The sequence below is a fragment of the Prunus avium genome, chromosome 3 (assembly GCF_965620075.1).
Source record: "Prunus avium chromosome 3, drPruAviu1.hap1.1, whole genome shotgun sequence".
In the NCBI taxonomy this organism is placed as follows: domain Eukaryota; kingdom Viridiplantae; phylum Streptophyta; class Magnoliopsida; order Rosales; family Rosaceae; genus Prunus; species Prunus avium.
This window is the reverse complement of record NC_142286.1, coordinates 36,541,986-36,555,383: the sequence shown is the minus strand read 5'-3', so window position 1 is coordinate 36,555,383 and position 13,398 is coordinate 36,541,986. Positions and strand designations below refer to the sequence as shown.

General features: G+C 37.6%; 2 protein-coding genes across 2 annotated transcripts; both read right to left on the bottom strand.

Moving 5' to 3' along the window:
• Positions 1-44: 44 nt before the first annotated feature.
• On the bottom strand, positions 45-2,784 carry LOC110759096 (amino acid transporter AVT6A). Its single transcript, XM_021961130.2, has 5 exons — positions 1,791-2,784; positions 1,507-1,659; positions 1,207-1,410; positions 403-868; positions 45-322 (listed from the first exon to the last, which is right to left on the bottom strand). Exons 1-5 carry the CDS (start codon positions 2,194-2,196, stop codon positions 205-207), a joined length of 1,347 nt encoding a protein of 448 aa, XP_021816822.1. The 5' UTR covers positions 2,197-2,784; the 3' UTR covers positions 45-204.
• A 334-nt stretch (positions 2,785-3,118) lies between these two features.
• On the bottom strand, positions 3,119-5,502 carry LOC110759095 (amino acid transporter AVT6A-like). The gene is made up of 5 exons (XM_021961129.2): positions 4,836-5,502; positions 4,573-4,725; positions 4,170-4,373; positions 3,381-3,846; positions 3,119-3,286 (listed from the first exon to the last, which is right to left on the bottom strand). The coding sequence occupies exons 1-5, from the start codon at positions 5,248-5,250 to the stop codon at positions 3,169-3,171; spliced, it is 1,356 nt and encodes a 451-aa protein (XP_021816821.1). The 5' UTR covers positions 5,251-5,502; the 3' UTR covers positions 3,119-3,168.
• Between the last annotated feature and the right edge of the window lie 7,896 nt (positions 5,503-13,398).

Genomic DNA, 13,398 nt, shown 5'->3' with positions numbered 1-13,398 from the left:
ACGTGAATGGAAAAAATTGAGAGTCTTGAGCTTATAATCAGAGGTTGCAGAAGCATAATTTCCTTCTCTTTCCTTCTGGCTGCCTTTGCAACTACAATTCAATCATTCAGACAATAAATATCTGACATGTTTCAATTGATTAGTTAGAGCCCTCAAGCAACATTATTAAAAATGAAAAATTGGAGGGTATATTTATTGCCCTTGCTATGTCAATAATGAATATGCATCACTGTAAATGGCTACCACACTTGACACTACAGCAACAATGATCATGAAGACAGACAAAATCTTGTCCTTCTTCCATGCTATGCCATGAGGGTCCCTGAAAAACAAAAGATCAAAACCAAATGTGAAGATTAAAATACAAGAAATTCTAGCAGAAAGTAAAAAGATAAAACTCACTTGAGAACAACGCAAGCAGGAAAGATGAATGCAAGCAAAGCTCCAACAGTTGCTCCAGTGAACTCAAAAGCCACCCATATGCTTGGTATGAATATTGCACCCAAGAGGGTGATGGCAACGATCCCTGAGCTGATCAACGAAAACCTCACGTTGTCTGAAGCCAACGGTCTGGCTGAGGGGAAGAGAAGGCCGTCCAAGTTAAGGCGCAGGGGAAAAAGAACAATGGGATATACAAGTAAGATGTGGCCTGTGTAACTTATACGAACTATATCGTTGAAGACAGAGCTGTATGGAATGCCAAGGTCTGTGTCAAAGTTGGAGAGAAGGTCAGAAAGAGTTGATTCACCAAACAGGAGGAACCCGAACACGCCGGTCATCACATACACAAAGGCACAGAGAGCAACTGTAGTCTGCACAATGGCTGGCATCCTTCGAGAATCTTCAAGCTCATTTTGTATGCTATGAACTGCATCAAAATAAAATGGCTGGATCTCAACTTGAAGTTTTGGAAATTGAGATATATAGACAAGGATATGATATGAGAGACATTGCTGAAGGCAGGATCAAAGATGTTTCCCAGTAATAGATAGTTAGAAACTTATCTTCCCAGTCATTTAACTTATATTGCATCTTCAGAAACTTGCTGAATTTTCTGCTCATTTATATTTTGACATCACACCAGATATCAGATTATATAATGTGGATGCAGATTGCAAGTGTATAATTATGTTTTGATGATCACTTTCCTACAAATACTGTGCATGAAAGAAGACTGGTTTATAAGAAGAGGATCAACTTGCTTACCATTGTAGTGGCAGACATAAGCAAAAACCACAACAGGAAATGCAGTGAAGAGATTTAGAAAGGAAGTCAGACCAGTAACACTAGGAAACAATGCAGGTGCCTCTATGCTTCCCAGTATTAATTTGTACACTGTGATTACGATGACAGCAACAAGAAAAACAACTGCCAGCGTAATCGATATAGCTGATGTGAACCTCAGTGAATCTGCAGGCAAATTTGAAAGGGTCTTCTTGTTGGTAAATCTCTATGTACAGCTATTCTATGCCAAACAGAAAAATTAACAAGGGAAGATATACTAACCAATGCGCTTAAAACATATCAATGGAACAATTACGACAACAGTTAGGACAATAAGAACGAAAGCACGTCCAGTCCACCAATGTACCCCTAAGCTTTCTTCCAAAATACCAGCATGGTGAACTCCATTTGAAGTTGAGCCAGAAAGAACATCCTCTGGTAACCAAAAAATAGAATTAACCAAGAAGCTTAGCATGATTTTATCTGGAACAGAATGCCTATAATATTTGAGCCTTGACAAAAATTGGTAAATGATAACAGAAGAAGAAAAAGCATTGAAATTTCACCTATTATGATCATATACACAGTAAGAGAACCAATGTTGTTGATAATAACACAAAGCTGAAGCAAAACCTTCCCAACTTTTCCAAAGGCTTCACCCATGACATCACCATAAGAAAATGCTGAACCAGGCTTGGTGAATCTCAGCAAAAAATCAATTGATGCTTCTGTTAAGAATGCAGCTATGATGATCAAAGCAACCCCTGGGATGAGCCCCAATATGTTCAAGGTAGCAGGCAGGCTCATAATTCCAGAACCAATAACTGTGCAGGACAAATTGAACACAGACCCATGAAAAGAAGCTCCTCTGCTGGGTTTGCCAAACCCAGCTTGAGCTTCTTCATTTTGGCTTGTGGGCAACAAAAGGGTCCTCTCATCAACCAATTGGTGTTCACTTTGTGATGTACTCATATTCCAATGGCTCACTCACTACTTCAAAATCAGAGCTTTCAAATTTTATCACTCTGAGAGCTCAATATACAATCAGTTAGCAAGCAGAAATTTTATAAATTCCCAAAAGAATCACCTAATGTGCTGCCTGCAATGCAAAACTACTAAACAGAAAACAACTCTGTTTCGAACTAGATCGAAAATTTGGTTCGAACTAGATTGAAAATTTGGTGCAGGACTTAACAATAGTAATGAAAGTGACAATTGGGTTATAAAATCTTGATATAAAATTCAAGACCAAAGAATCAAAAACTGCAAGTACTTAAAATGAATGGCTTTCTTCCTAGTGGAACTCAACAATATTGAACATAATCTCTCTTGGCAACAAGAAGTTGAATTGAAAACAGAAAAAAGAACAAAAGGTCAAATTTGGTTTCTATAGAATCTAAATAAAATAAACAACTGGTTCTTATAGGTAGACAAACAGAAGAAAAGTAGATAAAAACTCTGAATTTAGAAGACAAATTTTTAAAGTATTAAAGCAAAGGCTGTTCAGCTGCTAGTCAAACAAAAATACAAAAATACATGAATGAGTGTTCCCATTTGACTGGAAGGCCTCCATCGTTGGTGGTGAATACGACATGAAGTTTAGTTAGATGGGTAATCAGCACCTAGGCAAAAGTCATATACAAAAACGATAGACAATAATGGAAGCTTCTCTCTCTCAGCCTCAGGACATACTCTTTGAAACTGCAGGAGGTTTCAATTGCGACACGTGGCATGGTTGGCCAAGTTATTTAGTACGACACGACAATCACATTGAAACTTGTACAACAATCTCAAGTAAGTTTATAAATAAATAAATAAAACAAATTGTCTTCACTTTCAAAGAACAAATAAGTGAATTTATCCTTAAATTCATGAATAAATTCAATGTCACTTTTTCTTTTGGCTTTTGTTCCATTTGGCCAAGGCACCAAGTGCTCTTCTCAGTTAGGACAACAAAGAGCTCAGATTGCTATATATGGCCATGACGTTTGAAACTACTGCAAGAATGATCATGGAGACTGACACAATCTTGTCCTTGGTAGTAGCTATACAATGAGGGTCCCTGAAACACCAGATTAACAGAGAAAAATGAATTAGAAAAATCGATATCGAGATAAGCGAGTTTCTAGCTGAATTAAGAATGAAAAAGAACTCACTTGAGAGTGATGGAAGCAGGAAACACAAATGCAAGTAACCCTCCCATTGTTGCTCCTGTGAACTCAAAAGCTACCCAAATATTTGGTATAGATATTGCACCCACAAGGGAAATGAGGACAAGCCCTACACTTTCCAACACAAACCTCTTCTTGTCCAAAGCCAGGGGCCTTGCTGAGGGGAAAAGGAGGCCATCCAAGTTGAGCCGCAGAGGTAAGAATATGGTTGGGAAGACAAGTATAACATGACCGGCATAGCTAATTCGAACAATGTCGTTGAACAGTGAGCTATATGGAACGCCAATGTCAGTGTCAAAGTTGGAGAGCAAGTCGGTATATGTTGATTCACCAAACAGAAGGAACCCGAAAATGCCGGTCATTACATAGACAACGGCACATAGAGCAAGCGAACCCCGAACAACCCCTTGAATTAGGGAAGAATCTGCAAGCTCATTCTGTATTGTGTGAACTGAAAATTATCAACATTCATATTTTCAGAATGCAACCATTTGCAAATTTTAAAGTTTTGCAAGGATAACAATATGAGTATGGAACTTTGTTCTTCTTCCATTCTGCATACTTAGCACAAAAAAAGCTAACCATAAGGGGGAACAAAGAGCAAATTATAAGGGATGCAAAAGATATAATTGTTTTTTTTTTTTCTGTTTTCCTCGAAAGCACGCAAATTGCGAATCAGGATTCCAGTGCGAAAAATAAGTTGTTAAAATTATAGAAACAGAAAATGCTACACATGTAACGACTTGGATATAAAGAGATGATCAGATTGAATACCATTGTAGTGGCAGATGTATGCAAAGACAACAACAGGGACTGCAGTGAAGAGATTAAGGAATGATGTTGAATCAGTAACAGCCGGAAACCATTTAGGAGTTTCTATGCTTCCGTCCACTAGTTTGAAAGTTGTGACCCCAATGACAACAAGAAGGAACATAATCGCCAATCCAACTGATATAACAGAGATATATCTGGCTGAATCTGCAACCGAAAAACAAAGAATCATATCTCTGCCCTACTGAGTTTAACCTAATTATGCATAGCAAACTATGATTATATCAAATTACAAGCTACCAAGATGATTTATTTACACAGGAACTGTACTAAGCTGCAACTTTATATTACGCAGAAACATGGTATCACTACTGTGTACTGATGCATAAAGGAAATATTTACCAACCAATACGCTCGAAGAACATCAATGGAAAAAATATAAATACAGTTACTGCAACAAGAACAAAGGCGCGGCTAGTCCACCAATGTTCTCCAAACCACCCTTCCAAAATGCCGGCATGGTGAACCTCTTTTGAGGTTGATCCAGAAAGCACATCCTCTGGTTTCGAAAAGGAAACAAACATTTTCTGAGCCACAACAGAAACAATACAAAACAATGGTTTCGAAGTAAGACCAATGTAAGCAGAAAAGGAAGAAATGGCGTTATACCAATTATAATCATGTACACTATAAGAGAACCAGTGTTGTAGATAACAATGCAGATCTGAAGTAAGACTTTCCCAATTCTTCCAAAAGCATCAGCCATGGCATCACCATAGGAATATGCAGACCCTGCCTTGCTGAATCTCAACAACATCTCGATCGACGCCTCGATAACAAATGCAACTATAATGATCAAAACAATCCCAGGAACGAGCCCCAGCATTTTCAAGGTTGCAGGCAGGCTCATAATGCCAGAACCAACAATGGTGCATGACAGATTGAACACAGAGCCATGAAAGGACGCTCCAGAGTATTTATCAGTCATGACTTTCTCATCTTGAGTCCTTGATAACAAAGGAACTCTCTCGTCTGAGTTTTCTTTGTTATGTTTCAACATGTTTTCTGGATTCGCAGAAGTCATATTCTAATGCTTGTGAGTTCCAAACCAATATTAAATATATTTAAACTCCCTCAGACAAATGGTTCAATTGCAACAAAGAATCGGTGGTGGGAATGTTGCTACAAAATGTATGCCTTGATACTGGATTGGAACCTCAGCATGATTTTTGTTGGGTTGGTAAATCATATAATCCAAAAACTGGGTTTGGAATTTGATTGGAACGTGGACCTTTGAATTGTGTTGGGTTTGAATTTGTTTGTAGAATTCCCATGAACAGAGTGATCAAACCAAGAGCTTGAGAAAAAGAAAAATAAGAAAAGTGATTTGCAGTTTTCTATTTTGTAGGTTGGTTATACAATGTCTGTGTGGATGGAAAGGATTTCCAAATTGCCTAGTCTTTGGACCAAAATTGGCTCAGCCAAGTTATGCAATCAATGGGCTGATTTTTTGAACAGCAGAAGTCCAATTGCCAAAGTCAGTTATAAAATAATTGGGGCTCGACATAAGTTATGTTTAAAAGCCCAAATGCATCAGACAATGCGGGACTTTGAAGACGTTGACTAAACAAATTGGTCAACTATAAAAGTAAAGCTCATTGGAGAGAATGTGTCTGACGGATACTGTTTATGCAAATTTCTCACGGGAGAATATTCGCTTTTAGATTCTCCACCTCTTGATCTTCCTTCCCTCTCTTCCTCGGTTCCTGCAAAACGGATAGGAGTAAAAAACCACACACGTGGGTGTTGGCCAAAGGTCTTCCAATGCCTAAGTTAGTTCGATTGGATCTTTGAGAAACAATAGCTAAAAAAGGGTACGGAGTTTTCTCTCAAGGGAAGAGCCGGATGGCCTGAGCTATGTGTGGTGGCATGTATTTATATGGTTCTAAAGAATATCTTCCTATTTGGAATGTAGATATTTTTTCCCCAAAATGTAGAGATTGAGTCAATTAGGGATTTGATTGAGATCAAGTCACTAATTGATGATGATATCTCCAAAATATGATAATACCCTAAATGGCTTATTATCACAAAAGGTCCCTAAAGTTTACGAAACTATCAGATTGCATCCTTAATGTTTTTTTGTGTCATTGGTGGTCCTCAAGGTTAGTATGTGTGATCACAAATGGTCCCTACCGTTAGGTTCTGTCAAAAACTCCGTTAGTTTGCTAATGTGGCAAATATATATATCACAAAACATCCTTGAGGTTTACACACCTATCACAAATGGTCCCTGCAATTTATTACTTAATTTTTTAAATTTAAAATTCATAAAATTTTGGTTTTCTTTTTTAAATCTTATGAATTTTAAATTATTTTAAAATATATATTGCATTTTAAATACACAAGACATTATATTATTTTAGATGTGGGCTCCACATATATGCCACATCAACAAACTAATGGAGTTTTAAAAAAATAATTTAAAATTCATAAAATTTAAAAATGAAAAAAACCAAGGGTTTAGGGTTTATAAATGGTCCTCAAGGTTAAAATCCTTATATAAATGGTTTTTTCATTTTTAAATTTTATGAATTTTAAATTATTTTTAAAAAACTTCATTAGTTTGTTGGTGTGGCATATATGTGGAGCCCACATCTTCAAAAATATAGTGTCATATGTATTTAAAATATAATATATAAAAAGAAAACCAAAATTTTATGAATTTTAAATTAAAAAATTAAAAAATTTCGCAGGGACCATTTGTGATAAATGTGTAAACCTCAGGGATGTTTTGTGATATGTATGTATGCCACATCAGCAAACTAACGGAGTTTTTGACGGAACCTAACGGCAGGGACCATTTGTGATCACACATACTAACCTTGAGGACCATTTGTGATCACACATACTAACCTTGAGGACCACGAGTGACACAAAAAAACATTAAGGATGCAATCTGATAGTTTCGTAAACCTTAGGGACCTTTTGTGATAATAAGCCTACCCTAAATTGGCAATATTATCTTTTAATTGGTGATTATATTCCCAAATAAAGATAATATTCCTATTTTTAGTATCAATTAATTGACCAAATAAATGGACTCAATTAATTGACCTAGGAAATATTCTTCTTGTCCACGTGGCACCTTGTGATTGGAAGTCGGATTATATGCTCCCACCGATATCATAGAAATCAAATAAATGGTCTCAAAACCAAATTGAAATGGTTATTGCAAAGTCATATGATTTGGTCCCCTAAAATGGATAAAATGATTTCTTTTCTTTAAGATTCATGAATTAAGAGATAATGTAAATGTATGAATTTAAAATCAGTTTTCTGCCAATACGTGGAATGTAATAATTGGTCCCAAAAAAGAAGGCATTTAGTTTAAATAAACAAATATATATATACACGGAAATTCTCTTATGCGGACATCCGGATGTTATTATCGTGCCAACGCCGTGTATTTTGTACTACCCCTCTCTGTTTTCCTGCCTGTTTACAATAGGATCCGCACGATAATAATGTGCGGACATCCGGATAAGAGAATAACTGTATATATATAATAATAATAATAATAAAGGTAGATCCAGGCGGCTATACTACTGTATTTCTTTTATAAAAAATAGTATAGCCGGGCGGCTCTTCTTTTTTGACACGTGGGGCCCTTTTTTATACTAAATAGTATAGCCGCGCGGCCATACTCTCGGGTATTTTTCAAAACAGTATGGCCACACGGCTATACTAATTTTTTTATAAATAATATAGCCGCGCGGCTTCACTAGGGTATTTTTAGCCGTACGGCTATACCTGTTTTCACACGTGGACGCCTAACCGCTAGACAGGTCCCTTTTTTCTCAAAAATTGTACAGCCTATACGTAGGGGTTTTTGAAAAAAAAAAACTAGTATAGCCGAGCGGCTATACTACAGTATTTTTTAGCCCCTCGGCTATATCTCTTTTCACACGGGGGCGCTTACTGGCTTCGCTAGGCGGGTTCTTTTTATAATAACAGGTATAGCCGCGCGGCTATACTCGGGCATTTTTAAAAAAAAAATAGTATAGCCGCGCGGCTTTAATGGGTTTTTTTTATTATTAGGGTTATTCACAGCAATGGTCCCTCAACTATACCCGTAGTTACACTTTGGTCCACCAATTCAATTATTAGTTGCAGGGGTCACTCAACTAGGTGCTACGTTGCACCAGTAGTCCCTCCGTCAAACTCTGTTAAATTTTCTGTCAAAAATGAGGGTAAATTCGGAACAGCTTTTCTTTTTAGCATATCACCTGCATATCACCTTTTCTTTTTAGCACAGAAACTAAAGAACTCTGCAAGAACAGCTTTTTCATTAAAAACCCACTCGATTGTGAGTCCATTCCCATCCCCCAACTCCATCAATTGTTGGGTTGCAACTTCAGCCAACGTATCCAAGGAAAAAGAAGATGATGATGATGATGAAAAAACCCTTTTGTTTTGCTTGACCATGGCCTTCTAAGGAATCAAACACCCATCAAATCCATATCCACGAAGTGGGTTGCAGCAGCAATTTCTCATAGCCATGGCCATGGCCTTCTTAACATCATCTTTCTTCCAATTTTTGACGATAACAAAAACCTCAGAGAGAAGATTCAAAGAATTTGAATCATGCCCAAATTGAAAATCACCCTTCATTCCCATAACCAAAATGCAAAAACAGAACTTTCACCTAAAAGATTAAGAACACAGAAATAAACCCAACTCGATCTGTGCAGTAAAAGACTTCGGCACTTCCAGACCCAATTCTCACTCTCTCGACGACTCTCGCTTCGCACCAAAACAAACGCTCGCAAGCCAAGGTAGCGTTTCACCACTTCTCGTCCGTTTGGTTAGAGAGAAAAGAAGAGAAAATCAAAGCTGCGAAAGTTCAATCCATGGCCCATCTTCTTCAAGCATGAGTGGAGGAGGAAGGCGTGAGTTGAGCCAATTCAGCCTTGCCCCATGCCGCGACGATCATCTCGTCCTCGATCCATGTACATAGGCCGGTTATAATCTTTTGGTGGTGAAGAATCCAAACGATCGAACTTGGTTCTTCCTCTATGGTTGTCTGAGTAATCCAATCGATCTCTTCGCATTTGATGGTCAGGAAACCTGCCTTCATGCCTTGGAGGTGGCATCCCAGCGCCAAAATCTCTAGGGCCAACTCTAGCCCAGCCACGAGGTGGAGACCTATAGCCACCATTCAAGCTCCTTCCAAGTGGAGGATCAACTGGAGGACCAAGGAAGCATCTAGGAGAACCATTGGGAGGAATGGGAGGATTGTTGAGGAAATGGAGGGTTATGGATGAATTTCCGAATTTACCCTCATTTTTAACGAAAAAAGTCACAAACTTGACGGAAGGACTACTAGTGCAACATAGCACCTAGTTGAGTGACCCCTGCAACTAATAATTGAATTGGTGGACCAAAGTGTAACTACTGGTATAGTTGAGGGACCATTGCTACGAATAACCCTTATTATTATTATTATTGTTTTTAAAAAAATAGTATAGCCGCTCGGCTATACGTTTTTATGGATCATTTTCTTTATAAAAAAAATTTTCCCCAATTTTCTTTTATCGATAATAGTAGTTTAGAGCATTATCCATTACTATTAGATCACTTTTTGTCAAAACTTTTAGGCCATTACTCGAGTCTCTATTGTTCCCTTTGATTTTTATACTTTTCTAGAGTTATTACCCATATAAAGAATTTAACATTTTCACGTTTAATACTCGTATTCTACATGTACATATGTATTTTTCATTAATACATCCGTCTTCTTTACACGTCTTAAAGACTCGATAAAATACATATTTTTTTTAAAAGCAAACGTACAATACTCGTGTTGTACACGTACATACGTATTTTTCATGTTTAATACACCTGTTGTTTACAAAATTTTCAAGGATACACACAAAATTCATGTATTATACACATAATTTCACATATTGTTGAACAAAAAGATAGGCCTTGGGGCTCTTGGGTCAATGCCTAATTAGTTGGGTCAATGGTTAATTAATATATATATATATATATATATATATATATATATATTAATTAATCAAAAGATAGGCCTTGGGGCTATGTGATTTAAATTAAACCTGATTAATTAATTAATTAATTGAATTATTTTAAAATTCAAATATCATATAATGTTTTTTTTCTGATTGGGTTTGTCCTTATCTGATACCTGTTGGAACGGGTATCGGTCACTCTATTTAAACACAAGCCCTATGTATGTACAATTACATCAAATTCGTAGAAAACATTCATATCATCATTCCTATATAGCTGTTGAAACGATAATTTTTGCATCTGTTGGGCCTGAATTTTTCACAACAAAAAAAAGGGTGGCAACCCATTTAAAATAAAATAAAATAAAATGCCAGCTTGTATTTGAACGGGACTGAATTTTTCCTCCCTGCAAGTTTATCAAAAAATATACAAGTGTTTGCCAAGCATCAAACACTGAAGGATAAGCATCCTAGCTGAGAAGTGGCTATTCACTTCAACTCAAACTCCTCAAATCTCATGCTCTATAAAAGAGTCATGCCTACGATAAAAAAAGGGGACAGAGAAAGGAGGAGAAAGAAAAGAAAACAGAGAACGGAAGGAGCAGAAAGGAGAATAGCCGCAGGAAGAAAAGGAAGACAGCAAGCATACCAAAGAAAGCAAGAGCCATCTCAAGGTAAAATCTTAGTTTTGTGGCGTTGTTTTCTTGTTTGCTGAAGGTTCCAGGTTTCGTTCAACCCAAAGGTTCCTGACTATGATGATTTTATCATCATAAAAACAGTCAGGGATCTCTAAGGCATGTCTCCACTCAAGCATTTCCAAGTATGCAATCTGCACCTAGCTTTTGATCAGTCCATAGAGATTTTTGGCTATGATGATTTCTATCATCATAAACCAAGTCAAGAATCTCTCCAAGGCTCGACTCGGCTCAAACGATTCCAACGATGTTTTCCAAGCGTCCAGTCCACAACCGACAGGAAATATTGTCCTCTATGACGATTTCAATCATCATATATCAGGGGATAATCTATTCCAACAGGCAGCTCCGCTCAAGTATTTCTAAGTATACAATCTGCACCCATCTTTTGATCAGTCCAAAGAAAGATTCTTGGCTATGATGATTTCTATCATCATAAACCAAGTCAAGAATCTCTCCATGGCTTGGCACCGTTCAAATAATTCCATCGATGTTTTCAGTCCACCACCAACAGGGAAGATCATCTCCCATGATGATTTCAATTATCATATTTCCAGCAGGCAACTCCGAATATGTTTCCAAATGCGGGGGATGTCTCAAATCATGGGGAGTTGAGGAAATCATGGAGGCAGAGATGAACCCACCATGGAATCAAAATCAAAGAACGAAAGCTTGTAATCACAAGTCTCTGTGTAAAACTGGTTTGAAGCATCTAAAACCAAAAGGGGCGCATGGCAATTGAATTGCCTCCTCATGAGTGTTTGCTGCCAGCAAGTCAACAAAAAGAAAATAAAAAGAAGAAGAAGAAGATAGCCAGCGGAGGAAGAATGGAGCAAAAAAAAAAAAAATAGTGGATCTGTTTGTTCTGTTTGTTTGCAAAAGACAAAACAAGGGACAACACAAAAGAAAAAAGTAATGAAATACGGAAGAAAAAATAGAGGGGCTGTTTGTTGTTTGTTGCAAAAGACAAAACAAGGGACAGCACAAACAAAAAAGTAATGAAAAAATAGATGGGCTGTGTCGCACAGCCCCTCCTCCCTCTCTCGAATGGTTCTTTGGTGTTATTCTGACTGGAAATTGAGTAAAAGAAAAGGAAACGAGCAATGATAAAAGTACAGCAATAGCACACAAAAAAGGAGTTGGCAAAGCAAGTACCACAAATTTTCTCTTTGGTTTCTGAAGCACAAGGGCAGATGGTTTTCTCCACCAAATAAAGAAATCTCCAAAGCCTTCAGTCTGGCAGCACAGTCTCTACATACAAAAGAGAAGACAAGAGGTCAGAGGCATGGGAACAGACAAAAGAAAAAAAAAAAGAGAAAGGGAAGTTTGTGGGCATAGGTTACCCCGTGAAATCCCAGAGCTCATCTTTTCTTTTGATGATACAACAGGTGGCTGTACGAACTGGTCTAGAAAGGCAAACAAAGGAAGAATATCAAGTTCGTTTGCTGATGATTTAAAGTGGTGGTGCACATGTTTTCTTTTATAAATAAAAGAAACATGTATAGCCCAATCCTATATGGACAAGGGGTTAACTTTCTTGGATGATCCAGGGGTTAATTCTGACTCTATTTGGACAAGGACTTTTATCCTTGGGTGTCTTGATAAAATTAAAAGACATTTGTTAAAGGCACCAGGCTGTGGGGGACTAGCTTGAACAAAGCAAGGCCATAATTTTTCCTTCACGGTTTCATCATCCAAAGTCTTTTGGGTCTCGTCACTGTGCCCTCAAGAATCCCAAACAGCAAGCAAGGCAGTTGGGTCTCTCTATTATGCCTTCAAGCGTCTTCAATCCCCGGGGGTTGCCACCTCCGCATCCCCCTCATCAATCAGCCACGAACTAAGTGGCTTCCAAGACTCGACGGTCTCAAATACAATGGGCTTGGTCATTAAAAAAATTCCAATTGGTGAATAATTGGTACAAAGTCTCAAATTCACAAATTATGGATTAATGGGCTCAAATAAAAAGGGGTCCCATTAATTCCCAAATTGCCAAGTGAAGACCTAGGTGGTACAAAACCACACCAAATCCCAAATGCAAAATGTCAATTTTAGAAAATTAGTGGGTTAATCAAAAATGCTCATTATTTTTCTTGGACATTGACAAAAAGAAAGACGGTACAAAACCATCCAATTTTCCCCATGGGTCATCTACCCATGCAAATTTCGGTGAGATTAATCCCAAATCTCTCAAACACAAATTCTCAATTAGTGGGCCACACTTACCCATTAATTTCCAAGTCTTCTCATGGGTCATCTACCCATGCAAACTTCAAATTTAAATCTCTAAAACACAAACTCTCAATTAGTGGGCCATACTTACCCATTAATTTCCAATTTTCTTCATAGGTCATCTATTTATGAAAATCTTCATATTGTCTCAAAGACACAAATTCTTAATTAGTGGGCCACACTTACCCATTAATTTACAAATCTTTTTGGAACTACGCCGGTTTGATCCCATCGAGGGTACGTAGGCAGTCTAGCATACCAATAGACGCAACC